The sequence below is a fragment of the Apteryx mantelli genome, chromosome 16 (genome assembly GCF_036417845.1).
Source record: "Apteryx mantelli isolate bAptMan1 chromosome 16, bAptMan1.hap1, whole genome shotgun sequence".
Classification (NCBI taxonomy): domain Eukaryota; kingdom Metazoa; phylum Chordata; class Aves; order Apterygiformes; family Apterygidae; genus Apteryx; species Apteryx mantelli.
In genome coordinates, this window is record NC_089993.1 from 22,084,840 (window position 1) to 22,099,463 (window position 14,624).

Below are 14,624 nucleotides of genomic sequence, written 5' to 3' on the forward strand. Positions count from 1 at the left end.
TTCTCTCTCAGTTGTATTGATCAATTCATTTATTTTACCATATGAATTCCTAAGGGCAGAGACCATCTTCTTATTGTGGGTTTCTACTGTACCCTGAAAGTTGGGGGTGAGCCAGGATTTTGCATATGGGTTTCTGGCAATATAAACAGATATAGCAATAACAGTGGATGAATTATTCTTCTGTTGGTGAGTAGTTCAGAGCTGTAATCCTGGCCTTGCTACCAGTACTGGACGTAAAGCAGACAGCCCATGCCCGCAGGTTGTTGCCCAGCGATGGTGCTGGCGCATCTTTGGTTTCTGCTTGGTTTCTGATTTGAGACTCGGCTTCTTGCTTTCCTTCTGCTGCAGAAAGTGTTCAGAGAGGATAGCTGCTGGGAGGAACGATGAATGCTTGCCACGCCATCAAGAATCCCTTCACCTTCCCATTTTCACTGAAATTGAAAAGTGCTCTTGCTCTTGCCTCACTTGTGCCCTGCTCTCTGGCTGCCTGCTGTCCAGCAGCAAGAGGAGCTGAGGTTTGAAATGGCCATGCCCATGTTGCCACATGGCCTGTCAAAACCTTCATATTGACATACATAAGAGGAAGAGAATTTCACTGAAGCAGGCATTTTCTTCTGGGAATTGGCAAGACACTTCATCTGTGGCCATGATGGGCTATCATAAACTCAACCTACTTTAGGTTAATATGGCAGTTCCTTTTCCACAGCTGAGCAGCATGAAGGAGGTGGGAAGCATAAATGTACAGTGAGTAAGAAAGACAGAAAAAGGCATCAGAGCTTCATTAGGATTCCAGCAAAGTTAACAGCTATTTTCTTGCAGGGCCAAGCTCATCATAGGCATCAGCAGACATTACTCAGATGGCCTCATCAATATGTCTCTGTACTTGTAGTCAGCATTTCCCCTGAGCACTACAGAAAGAACAATTATGTCCTCTCTTCATAAATGGGAAGTTCTTGGCAGATACTGAGAAGCTGTAGTGCCTGTTTGTCAGCCAGCTCTTTAGGACTTGCTATAGATTTACCTTCGCAAGGCTGGGTGTTGTAGATGTTAAAAGAAGAACACCATCATGATCACTTTAGGACAGATAATTATAACTAATAAGTTCTGCAACAATCTCATGACTTCCATCTGAGCTAAGCCTCTTTTCAAGATATCTAACCAGGATTTATAGACTGCAAGTGTTGAATCATATGTCTAGGCAAGGAGTTCCAGCAGTAAAGGTAGTTCCCCTTTGTACAAATTCTGCACTTGATTTCTGTCCGATTGTACTTATCTTTGGTGTCCAGCTACTGCATTCTCTCCATCTTTCTCTATTAGATTTTTAAAGAAGACCTTTCTGCTTGAAATCTTCTTCCCATGTAGATATTTATAGTCTGTGGAAAACTACTTCTTAGCCCTTCCCTTTGTTAAGTTAAAGAGATTTAGTTTCCTTTAGCTGTTCATTTCTAAGACAGGTTATCCAGGATTAAATCATTCTTCTTATAACCCTTTTCTGAACCATTTTTAGCTCTTCAGCAACTTTTTTTTTTTTTAAGTATGGATCCCAACAAAGACAGAAAATAATAATGGCATTACAAATGCCTCCTGTAGCTGCAATAACACTTCTATTAATTAATATGCATCAAAGGGTTGTGTGTTAGCTCCTCTAATTGCATCATTGTGCTGCTGGCTCTTGTTATGTGCTATTTCCCCAAATCATTTTCTGACAAACCTTCCAGAATTCAGCACTCCGTACCTATTTGTGACCATCATCACGGCTCCTAACACACAGATGTGCATTTAAAAATACTGTGTTTGTTTCCAGGTGAGCTAGTGTGACACTGGTCAGTGCTGCAATGTATGGAATGTGTCAGACAAAGAGCTCTCTTTATGGGGTTATCAAATTAGTAACAATGACCAGGAAATATTGTCCTGTTTTTAGTTATCTTGCCCTATGTTTGTTTGTGTGCCCCAGCAAGTTCCTGTAAGCACGTGTATAATTCTACTTGTGCGTGTACTTATGCAGCTCTCTCAATTTCATATTTAGTCAGTCTTACTGTATTTATCACAGGGATCGTTAGCAACTCTGATTAGAACGATAAGCAGGAGATACTTCATGCCTCCCAGCCTCCCTCATCTAAAATCAGCTAACGGTGACACTTCCTCTCTACAGCCCCACTCAGAATAAGTTCTGCAGCAAAACAGGATATTTATCAAAAACCCATAAATGAAGAGGAGGTGAACCAGAAGCCAGAAAGATTCTTTTCTGTTTTGATCAGTTTGTGAAACATTATAATTATTTTACCATCTAATTCAGAAGAGGTACACTATTAGCAAGCATAATTACAGGAAAGAGGTTTATATGTGGGCGCTACTGCTTAAATGTGTGAAATCTGGGACTGGAAATGTTCTGGTTATGGAGCCCAGCTCCTGCTACTGTAGCCATCAGATCATATAATCCTGTCAACAAAACTATCCTAATGATCAAAAAACAATGCTGCTTGATAAAAAGTAAGCTCTTTCTCACTCCTGCCTATTCAAGACCATTCCAGACCCTATGCTGGTTAGAAACTTGTTCTTATTCTATGCCAGGCTATACCTGCTTGTTCTTGTGCTAACACTGTACTCGGTATTTTTTCCCTTCCTGATGCTTCTCTCTCCTTCTTCCCCAGCTGCTTCCTAAAGGGTGATCATAGCCTCTGGCAGTATTTTGGTGGGGGAGAGGGTTGGGTTCCCCTCCCATAAGCGAGCCAAGCTCTTCCAAGACACAACACTTAGTGTCTTGTCACCCAGCCCCAGAGCTCAGCTCAGTGTCTGTGCTGAGTCCAAGCAGTGCAAACAGCATTCCTCCAATCTTCACTGTTTTCAAAAGAACTGGTTTTTGTTTAAACTCATTAGTGGTCTCTGTCTACATACTGACTACATGTTTTCTGGGCTCCAGGCTATGTCATAGACTCCTTGAAGCAGCACACCACCTGCACCAGGTACTGGCCTTGTTCCCAGTGTTAGGGTGTAATGTGAAGTATTGCAAGCTGGAGGCATCTTACAAAGAGAGCATATATTACTGAGTAGATTGGGTCAGGATTTTTCACATTAAACTTCTCTTTGCTGGAAAATCATCAAATCAGAAACTTGCTCTGGAAAAGTATCACTTTCAATGAAAAGTTCATCAGAAAAATTCACAGAAGAGACTTTCTAAGAGAGGAAGCCTAGTGTAACCTTATAGACAGAAATAGTCTTCTGTATTGTGGAAGATAAATTGCAAATCTCTATATACTCCCCTTTGGGGTAATGACTAGGTTCTGGGGATTCTACATCCCAGATGAGTGCTTTGACCAGCAGGGCATCAGCTGTTCTCTCTGTTTCTACCTTTTGGAGTTTTCTTTTAGGGTAACTAAATACTTATGGGGGAAAAAATGATCCCAGAATTCTGATGCTACAGATAAGTAACTTGGTCAGCACATTACCTGCCTGGAATTGTGGCTTTTTGTCTATGTGCATGTGAGAGAAAACTATGACAGGTCTAGGTTTTGTTCAGATATGAAATGGGAAATTTTCTAAAACAAAAAAAATTAAAAATCTATAGACTCCCAACACCCACTTCTGTCCAAGCTTCTGTTCCTGACCTCATACCTTTTCACATCAGCTCAGGGCAACTCCAGGTGACTTGAAGAAAGGCTCCTCAAAAGAGATTTGTCACACCAGCAGATCAAGCAGACATTCCTCTAGCAAAGAGAACAGAGAGGGAGCAGGAAGCCAATTACTCAGTTCTCTCAAGAAGAAAAATCCCCTATTAAAGGCAGACAGCAGTGTTTCCAGTGTAGATAGCTTTCGGCAGGTGACTACTGCTGATGGACAAGCTCATGACTGAAAAATCCATTGAAACCCTGAATATGCAGAAACTGTTTCCTCCAGGAGACACCTGAGTTGCAAATAGCTGGAGGATGAGAAGGTTCTTGGAAAAGATCATGTGTGCTTCCCCTCTTGCTACATTTAACACTAAGCCTCTGCTTTTGGCTGCTGTCAGAAATGGGACACAAGGACACATGAACCTTTGTTCTGACCCACTGTGGCTCTCACGTAGCAGACTCCAGGGAACGCAGTGAGGGAGGAAAGATGGAAAAATTACTGAGCAGACAACAAAAATTAGGGACCTCCTTTTAGGTGGCTAGTGCCTTAGGTTCCTGTGCAAAGTGTATTTATTGCAATGAAAAGAACACTTCCTGCAGAAGAAATGACAAAGCTGAGTTAGTGCCTTGTTCCTCAGAGTCAAGGCCAGCTTGTATTGGGCCTGGCAGGAGCATGTAGTTGAAGCTTCAACCTGCTGGTACAAACACTGACAAAACCGCTTCTAACAATTGTTCTGTTCTAGATACCATTTGGAATGGGCCGGGATGTGCAGCAGTTGGGCGTCCAGCTGTCTGTTATTGCTATGGTGCTCTTTGGTGGAGGAAGAGGGAGAGGTAAGAGGAGATCTGGAACAGGTGCATGCTTGGAGAAGATGCACATGCACGCTCTCATTTTCATACGCACCCCTTAATGCAATATGACATCTCGTGACTACCTGTTCCGCGGCACCAGGAGCTGGCACAGTTTCTGGGCAATGCCATGCCTGGAGAACTGAGGATGTACTGTTATTCCTCGCTCCCAGAACAAGCTGGGCAGCTGAAAAAACATAGCCACGGCTCAAGGTCCCTGCCCTAAGATCTTAGACTCATCTCATGCAGTGAAGTGCAGTACAAGAGAGGAAGACTTATCGTGAGGAAGGATAGATGAGGCATCAGTAAAGGAAGTGCTAGCAAGCCATACATTTTACGTATGTTTGGGAGACAAAGCGAGGTCTTGTTGGGTGATGCATGAATGCAGCTGTGGTCTCCTTCCTCTGCAGAGCTCCCCGGCAGCCTGAGCTGTCTGAATAACTACGTGAACACCGTGAGCTGCATGTGGGCAGCGGAGGAGCCCATGGGCGAGGGACCCTTCCACCTGCATTTCACAAAGTAAGAGCTGCACACAAGTGCCGTCCCTGGCATGGGCAGGACCGCACGGGAGTGAGGGTGGCCCAGGCCGTGTGCAGGCTCTGCTTCGCCGCAGCCGAGCCCCATGACGAGAGCGAGATCGGCCGCCCCTTGCCCTGCACCCGCCGCGGTAGCTGCCCCTCCACGGGGCCGTAGCAGAGGTCTGGCATCCGCGGGGTCGCAGCACCCACCACTGGGGAGCCACACGGGCTGGGCAGTCTGGCAGTCGGTGTCCTTCTGACAACAGCCTCTCGGCGAGTGCGCCCTCCCGTTCGGGGGCTTCCGGGACCAGTCCTGCACGAGGCTGTCTAGTCACCTCTTGGAATTGCTCTTGTCCTTGCTGCCTATGAATTAAACTCTTAGTGGTTTAATCTAACTTAAATAACTTCCTAGGCTTTCAAAATCTATTTATTTATAAGCTTTAATAACCGGTTTAGAATACAATATTATGTAAATAATTTTACCTCTAACAAAAGAAATCTGGTGAATAGTTTGCTAGGTGGTAAGATGATAAGTCTTGTGATATGGTAATTTAAGAGAACATGTTTAACTATGTAATAAAGTTGTCTTGACTGCGGACAGCTAGTGACTATTACATGAGGGTATGCCACTCTGACGTTAGATGCCTCCTATGTTATTGTATGGTTAAGTGAAAAAATAGCATTATGACTCTTATTGACATTGGATTGTAAGTGTATAAAATAATGTCAAGCTGATAAGTTATGGTATCCCAGTTTATTGTGGGGTCACGTGCAACATGAATAATTTGCTAGTAAAGAGTTACACTAGATGGTTTGCTATTAAAAGATTGTTCTTTGTAGCTACTTCCCCAAAATGATGTTTTGATTCTGTCATTCATCTTGCTCTGCCATGCTGAAGCTTGTGAACATAGAAAACAAACCACCCTCAGACATGTTTTGCTGTCAGTACTGGTTTGCTCGTAGTGAAAGATTTTAACGTGCATCTTGCTAGCTGCGTGCTCTGCACTGGTAACTGCCCCACCGTCGCCACTTGTCCAGCCCTCTGGCGTGAGCCATGGGCAGTGCGGGGCTCCGTGCGGCTGGGGGCCGCGTGTCTGCCAACACCTTCAGCCCTGCTGTCGGCCAGCCCTGGTGCTGCTTTCGGTGCTGTCTGCACTAAGGGGCTCACGCTCTCCCTGAATCCGGTGCTGTGCTAAGCTGCCACCCATCTTTCATAAATTAATCATATGACAAGAGAAACTTTCAGCCCTTTCATTCTTCTAGCCTCTGGTCGAAGGGCCAAAATGCCAGCTGCAAACTGACTGCCAGAGAGAGCATGCAGAATCAATACCACTGCACAATCCGCTTAGCCAGCCAGATCTTGGAAACAGATGGTTACAGGGTCTCCCTCCACGGCAACTTCTTTGGGAGCAATCACACGTACATTACCTTTCCAGAGTACAGTCCCCGCAAGCACAGTAAGTATGAGCCAGGGCAGCTGTGGGCGGAGGGTCTGCCTAGCAGCTTTGCAGTGGGTCTGAAATACTCACTGGAAAAGGATGTCTCAAACACTACAAGTGAAAATAATGGAAACAAGCCAGCCCATCCATCTCTGGAAAGTGTGCTGCCAGGCTTTGCCAGTGAGGATGCAGTCCCAGTGTGTCTTCATTCTGCCCTCTCCAGGGCTTCAGAGAGGGCTGGCTTTGGAGCAGCTTTCAGGGATACTTGTCTGCATCCAGTGTGTTTGTGCCGTGGATTATAATTAGTCTTCTCCTTTGTACAACTGGATTGCCTCTGTGCTTGCTTTTTCCTAAGAAATGAAGTCATGGACCTAGTCCAAAGTCCCATGGCTTGGTACTCCAGAGAAATGCTCTAGTATTTGAAATCTCGGCCTGTCTGTGCTAGCTGTAAGCTAGAAGAGCAGAATGTGACATCTGGAGTGGTTCTGTGCTTGCAGGACTATCCCCAGGAGCTACTAGAGTTATCATTAATTTATGTCAGCTCTGTGGCTGCTCTGACCTACTCTGTAAACTTATGTGGTCTACTGCTGGTCTCAGTATTGCTGCTTAAAGCCAGGTTTATCTTCCAGGATTTCAGTCAGCCTAGGAACATGCATGTCCTTCTGTTTTGTTTCAGTCCCAAATATTGTGAATAATATACCTCTCTGTTTGCAGTAAAGCTTGATCCACCTTCAAACCTCCAAGTCAACATCACTACCAGCAAGTGTCAGATATGGTGGAGTGTGCCGTGGTACCTCACTGAAATTCTTCAATATGAGTTGCAGTATAAGGAGCACAGCACACCCTGGGAGGTAACCGAATGAGCCACACATTGACCTGCCTTCCTCATCGGGTCCAATGCCCTTGCCACTCAGCTTGAGGCCTTCTTGCAGCTGGTTGCTTTGAGCTGGCCTTTCTGACTTTCTGCATCAAGATTGAAGGATTTTATATAAAACATCAATATTGAAGATCAATAAATCTTTCCCTCCTTAACCCTGCATTCAGAAGCCATCCCATCATCATCCAGGCCCTCTTCTTGCATCCAAGAACAGACGGTTTGGAGAAGCGGGGGGGAGAAAACACACAGTTACTCAAAGACCAACCCTTTGCTCAACCTTGTTAATAGAAATTCTTCTGTAATAATTTGCAGATTGCATTGAACAAAACACCAACCAGTTTACTGCCACAGATGGAAATTGAAGCCACAGAGTTTCGCAGTGGCATCACTTACATTGCAAGAGTTCGCTGCAAAGTTTCTGAAAATGAGGATTCTTACCATAGTCAGTGGAGTGAGTGGAGCCAGACAACACTGTTTCAAAGAGCAGGTACAAAGAATGGGTTTTTTACCTTAGTTCACATCTTACCATGTCCAAATTAATTTTTAAAAATTGGGGGGAAAGATACCTAGTAAGATGAAGCTTTTTAAATCAGAACCAGATTCCTTCAAGCTTTTATAATCAAATCACTTTCAAGATTTTAGCAGCCTGTTTCATTTGCATTACTTGGTTGTTTAGGGACCTATCTTGACTTCCAGGTTTTTTACTAATTATTTTTGTGCTGACTCTTTTCCCTAGGTATTCCACAACTGTCTGAAAAGCTCTTTAATACCAGAACTGTGCAGTTCTTGTTCATTCCTCTGAGTTTTGTTACTGTACTCTATGTATTTTGGAACTGCAAGCTTTCCTCAAGGTACATCATAGTTTTTTATTAAGTTCCCCTTGACTTTTATAGCCTGGTGAAGGTAAATTATGTGTTCTTATATCTGGTTTGCTCCTTGAGTCTGACTGCAGCAGAAGCAAACGGACTCAAAGGCTCTTTTGAAGATCTTGGTACATGACAGATTCTTTGGCCGATGATAGTTAATGACCCACCATTCAGTGATTAGGAAGAGCAAAGTGCTTGGCACCCAAACTCAGCTCAAAGGTCAGGGCTGAGGCTATGGCCTCTTAGAGTTAAAGGAATTTAAACCTATAGAAATTTTGGATTTTGTGTAGGTAAATTAGAAGTGCAAGTAAACAGCAATCCGTAAAGATGGTCAAACTGATGTAGATGTTAAACTATTTGTAACACACCTGCCAATAGTCAGTATGTAAAATACCAATATAGGCAAACTGCACAGACTCAGGTTCTGTGTTTCTTAGGTTCTGGGATCAAGTTGTATGGAGAAAAGTGTCTCTGATGCCTTGGTTCAACTATCCTCTACAATCTTTTATGCTAGTAGACCAAAGGCTGACCTCCTGCCTCTTCTCTTCCTGCCTCAACATACATTATTATGCTCCATGCACAGGTAGCCCTGAGAGAAACAGAATACATGATGTCCATACAATAAGAGATTTCACACAATACCCTCTTGTAAAGGGACTAGAATGTATGGCAGAACTTCTCTATCTAAATGTAAAGTGCTTTTTAAAGCACTTCCAGAAACAGTGGTCTGGATCAAATAAGTTGCTAAACAAATGCATAAATAGCTCAGTGCATGTAATGAGTAATAGACTACTATTAAGTTTGAAGCATGTACCATTCCTCAGAAACCTTTGAGAAGACTGCACATAAGGTTAGAAACATTAAATACACGTACAAGAGGCAGCTGTGCAAATGCATACCCGTAAGACGTCCAGAGCCATGTGAAACCGGCTTCTCCTGTAATCTTTCCAAGGGAACTGTGGGACTCTCATCTAATCAGTGTACTTTATCATTGGGACACAATATGGAACACTTGGCTTTTGATTTTTAGTGTTGTTTTCTTATTTCAGGGCAAAAAGCCTCTCCTGCCTTAACATTCCCACACCAGCTGCCTTCTTTCAGCCACTCTATAATTTGCACAATGGGAATTTTAAGGTAAGAAGTAAATTTCATTTCTTTCTTATGACCCTCAGTTCACAAGGGGAGAATTTTTTTCTAGGATTATTCCTTCTAGCTGCTGAGCAGAGTTTCTGACACACGGCTCTGCTCTTTCTGGAATTTTACTGTTTCTCACTCAGTTTCCTGCCTTCACATGCAGACTACACCAGCAGAGCTGCTGCCTAGAGAAACAAAACCCCTCCAGTCACTCAGTCCCTTATCCATCCACCATTTGCATTTGTTCTGTATCCCCAGGATCTTTCTACATAGAACCAAAAACTAATGCTTTCAATCTCCCCCTTGTTCAGCCAGATAACACAGGGTACCCAAGCAGAGGTATGCAGAAGGTACTTACTCTAGATTATTAAATCAAGTTCCCCTTTCATAGACAGCCAGGTATTTTGTCTGTTAGGTGGAAGAAAGAAGATCAAGAAAGCCCCAGTCTCCTTCTCTTTGACTGATAGCTTCTTCCTTGTAGCAAATCAGCATTGCCTCCTTCTTCCAGTGTGTTTCCCTGACGGCCTTTTCTGATATCTGAGGTGTGTTGGAATGGACCGTTCTTGTTTCCCTGTAGTGAGATCTTCTCCGAAAATTGGCTCTAAATCTAACTGCAAAAAACAGAATAGATCCAATTCACAGAAATGGCAAAAGCTAAGAAGTATCACTAGTGCGTTTGCCTTCTCATCCATCACCTTCTGATACCCACACTGACCGCAAAAGGTGCTCCCTGTCTTTGAAAAGCCAAAGCAATACAAGCAGCTTGCAGTATATTCTGAAATCTTGAAAGTTTTCGTGTTGTGAAATCTTCCCTCAGGGCAAACAGAAGCTAGATTCTTCACACTCTTACTCTAACTTTGCCCAGTAGATTTGCATTATATCTCCAAGCTATTGTGCCAAAGCCATATAGAAATAGGATTTACTTTGCAAATTCCACCTCTAAGCAAATGTCCTGAATGTACTGATCCTTTGACTAGGACTGGGTTGGACCTGATGAGGCCTGTGGCCAGCTCAGAGGAGAAGAGGCCAGCAACCCAAACAAAGGGCCTGCCGATGGAGTTCCTGGACTAAGCACCCAAGAAGTGATTTCCCAGATCTCCTTGAAATCTATGGAAAGCACAAATCTGGTTGCTGCAGAAGAAAATTTTGCATTTTCCTCTGGTCCCAGCCAGAAGTATGTCCCTGGCAGGTATGTGAGAGCAGACGAGACAGAAGTAAGGCTGGCATTGTTGCACACGTTGTTTATGCAAAACCATGCTGATGATACAGTTGGTCTGCAAATCTCTGAAATAATTAAAAACAACCTTGATAGCCCCAACATGGAAAGGAATCATTCCTCTCACTTACAGCATCTAGAGGGCGACTTCCTTATGCTTCAGGAATCTTTGGAGATGGCAAATGTGTCCTTCAGCAGTAGCGACTATTGCACCTTGTGTGACAATGGCACCACAGAAGCTTTGATTCCTGCTGAACTACTGAAGCTCTCTGATGGCAATGGTCTGGTCAAACATCAGAATGAAGAGAATGATATTCCCTGAAGAATGCTGCCTGCAGAGGTCTGTGCACTGTCCTCTCCTCTCTCCACACCATCTCTCCAAATGGCTTAAATGGAGACTGTGCAGGCAATTACAAAAAAGTATTATTTTTAGTCCAAAAAAAAATTTTTTTTTTAATTTTAACTTTAAAAGAAGGTTACGACCAGCTCCTCTGGCCAGCAAACACTACCCCTGTCATTGCAAGGCCTGACCACAGTAACATCTGCTGTCTCAGTAGGAACATGACCATGCCCTTCCCTACACCAACTGCCTGGCAGCAGTGGAAGTCTACCAACCACCTAGTCTAATGAGGCAGCAGCAGCAATGTGCTGTTTTTTCCCAGGAAGAGCTACTGGAATTCTGTGCCTCTCCCTGCCCTGCAAGATGATGCTTCCCAAATTTCCTTGAGAGATGGAGCAGCTCTGCACTGCTCTCAGCACATACTTCTTTGCCTCACTGCAAATCTGATTAACCCAACAGTTACCGTATCCTACTGGAAGGAGGAGCAGCAATATTTGCAATGTGCTGAACTGTGATTTAAAATCCATCTTTATTCTTAAAACTATGTATGATTCTTGATTTAAAAAATATGATTTTTTTTTTCTGGCTAAAGGTGCATTTTGCTTCTTAATACGATATTGACTTTAAATGGCTTCTGATTTCCTCAGAATTTGTAATTACAACATCTAAAGATATTCAGGTAGTGGGCTTTGTTCTTATTCATGTGAATAGCTGTAGCTTGTTTGCAGTAATGAAGCCCCGTGTGCTGCTTTGACTCTTAACAAAAACTGGTTCCAAGGTTAATGTCTGGGCTGATCTGATAAAAGTGGAGAAAGGTAAAAAGCAAGAATAGCACAGCCAAGAGTTTTACTGAATCACAGAACAGGCCAGGCTCACTGCCTCTCTAAGGCTTTTCTTATTTCTCCAGACTTGACTAGTGCTTTGTCTATCTGCCCAACAGCTGCAGCCAGTCCTGGCCAGAGCCTAATCTCCAGGGTTTTACTTTCTGCCTTAGACACCCTATATATGGATGATTTCACACCAAGCAGCTTCCTGGAGTTACACCTCCCCGACTTAAAGGGCTCAACAGCTGTAGCAAGCACGCTCACACTGTCCATGTGCAGCTATGCCAGGTGGCACGTACACACGTCCACTCACATACTCATCCTCTCCTCTTTGGGAATGCTTCCCATGTCTCTGTGGTGACTGACCAGTTTGCACTCAGACTGCTTTTGTTGATATAGAGAAAGACTTCAGTTCTGAGTAACGAACAAGCTTGACCAGCGCAGGCATAAGGTTGTGGCGGGAGGCCTCCATTTGGGAGAAAAGCGTCGTCGGAATCGAGCCTCCCCGCTCGGCTTCTGCGACAGCCCTAAGAGGAACCAGCAGCTGCTGGCTTTTAGTGTTCTAAGCACAGGACTTTTCTGGGTCCTCCCTCTGATGAAAAGATATCCCTTTCTGGTCCTTTGTGCTTTTTATCTTGTTCTAAAAACAATCTTCAAGAGTGCTTTTTATACTTTATCACAATCCAATGGTAGCATAAAAATCTGCTGCTGCTGTCACTATCATTTGCTATCAGAGAAGAAAACCAGTAAAGCAACACCATATGTATGAAGGTTCTTGGTGCTTTCAAGCTTTTTATATACCTAGTCTGGTTTGATTGTAGTGTCCCAAATTTTCAGAACCAAAGGAATGCTTCCTGAAATCGTCAAATGGATTCCATCTTCAGAACAGAAGAATTTCTGCACCAGTTTCATGAAGTCTTGTTCGCTTAATATATTCATATGATACTGAAGTCACTATGAAGCACACTATGAAGCATTCTTTAATTGGAATATATTTCTCAAAAAAAAAAAAAAACATTTTAAATACCTTTACTCTTTTTAATGGGGTGATTTAAGGAGTTCACAACCTTCTCAAGTAGACAAAGCCTCAGTCTTACACAGAACATCTGTGTACCCTGTGTCCTGAGCTCTGAGAAGGCACAAAAAATAGCTGTTCTAGACTGGCAAAAGGAGAGTGGAAACAATTATATTAAGATACAGGAGCAAGGAGCAGCAGATCAGATTAGGAAAGGGAGAACATAAAATCTGGACTAATGAGACAGAGAAGCAAAAGCAAGCAGAGAGATTGAAGGTACTGGGAAAATGAATTGACAGAAATAAAAAGTCAAAGGTGCTGCTGCCTGCATCCTTTAGGCCAGAATAAGAAGAGTATAAGAACAGAGTTTGAAGATGATAACAGGTTGATGGTTAAAAGGGCTGAAGAGATATTGCATCATCAGCAGTTCTCCAGGTGAAGCTCTATAACAACTTTGAGGGGGGGTTTTTCCTACTTTTATGGACCTACTTACAAAATGGAAAAAAAGAACAAATGCTTCCTCTTTGCAGTTAGGTCACTGGAAAAATCAAAGCCTCATTTTTGTTTACCAATGAAAAACTACAAAATTCTAGAAAAGCAGTATGTAAGCACCCAATTTCTGACTATTTGCTTTGTTGTTTTTTTCTCACTTTTGAGACTGGTGCTAGGATCAACCTATGGTTTGTTGGGGTTTTTTTTGGTCTTTAAGTGTGATATGCATCCAGTCAGTGGAATATAGAGAATTTTCATCTAGTAAGAGACATAATGCAGGTTCTGGTCAAGCCTTTAAAGTCTTACATTGCTTGGGACTACTAAGTGCGTGCTAGGTCTATTACCTACACCAGAACAAAGCAGCTAGTCTTTTTCCCTTTCTTTTCTTCCTCTTGAGTTTTGCTAGAGGAAACAACTTTAGAAGGTATTTAAGTAATGCCTGTAAGCCACTAAGGAGTTGAAAACATTCTGTGACAAAGGTTTTGTTAGTTGTATTTTTTCTTACCTGCTAAATTGAATAAAGTAAAAGAACTAACAGTGTGGTTATTCAGAGGTGAATAAAGCAGAGGAATTCATGCAAGCTGTGATTTTTTTTCAGAAGTCAATGTCCAAGAACTTTCAAAAGTAATTTACCTATAGTTTGGAAACTACCAGCTATATCAATCATTGAACAGAAAAAAAGCAAAAGTTAGTTTGAAGACATCATAGAAGAAGTAGGAGAGGGAAGAATTAAGTGCCTTCCCTATTCTGCAGACCAAAGCACTAGGCCAGTGATGCTGCTACCACCATCAACAGAGAAAGGGAGAAGAAAGCTCCTGGGCGAAGATGCGTTTTACAGCCAAGGGGGACCAGCTTAGTGAGCTACCCCATGGTCTCCAGCATGTGAGCGCCAGCGTAGCTCTGCTGACTGCCCACCCGATAGCTATTCCTCTGCGAAACACGCCTGTTCCTGAGCACAGGTGATGGAAGCTGCATCTCCATCAGACACTCAGCTGTTTAGTCATCTCCACGCTCCTTTCAAGAAGGAGTGATGAGACGGTTGGAGTGCATGTTTCTCAACAGTGCAGGTATTGCAGCGCTCAGGGCACAACCTCAGCGCAGCAAACGCCTCAGAAACGCGAGGCCGCAGCACTCGCCACAGCCGTGCCCTCTTGGGTAGGACAGCTTCTCCTCCCAGCATGGTGTCTCATGCATCGAAGCACAACGCAAGTGTCAATTACGGGTGTTTGACGCTCACAGACGTTCCCTGCAACATGCAGTTGAAGCTTCAGGGCCCAAGATCATTGGTCCGCAAACTCCTGCGCAGAGAAGCAGACGCTTAGCCTGTACAACCAATCCTTTTTTCTTGTGACGGTCATTAGTCAATGGCTGAGAAATAGGCCAATGAAGCCATTAATCTTATCCTGGTTAAGTAAGCAGATGGAAGGAGAGTACTTCTGGAGACAA

General features: G+C 43.4%; 1 protein-coding gene across 1 annotated transcript; it reads left to right on the plus strand.

Annotated features, from left to right (window-relative positions):
• Positions 1-4,363: 4,363 nt before the first annotated feature.
• On the plus strand, positions 4,364-10,829 carry LOC106486127 (interleukin-9 receptor-like). The gene is made up of 8 exons (XM_013944662.2): positions 4,364-4,442; positions 4,868-4,976; positions 6,239-6,432; positions 7,129-7,265; positions 7,604-7,778; positions 8,028-8,142; positions 9,207-9,291; positions 10,269-10,829. Exons 1-8 carry the CDS (start codon positions 4,364-4,366, stop codon positions 10,827-10,829), a joined length of 1,455 nt encoding a protein of 484 aa, XP_013800116.2.
• Positions 10,830-14,624: the final 3,795 nt, after the last annotated feature.

Coding starts and splice junctions, on each gene's coding strand:
- LOC106486127 (XM_013944662.2), top strand. CDS start 4,364: ATGGGCCGGGATGTGCAGCAGTTGGGCGTCCAGCTGTCTGTTATTGCT. Junction 7,266..7,603: donor AGCACAGCACACCCTGGGAG/GTAACCGAATGA, acceptor AATAATTTGCAG/ATTGCATTGAACAAAACACC. Junction 9,292..10,268: donor TGCACAATGGGAATTTTAAG/GTAAGAAGTAAA, acceptor TCCTTTGACTAG/GACTGGGTTGGACCTGATGA.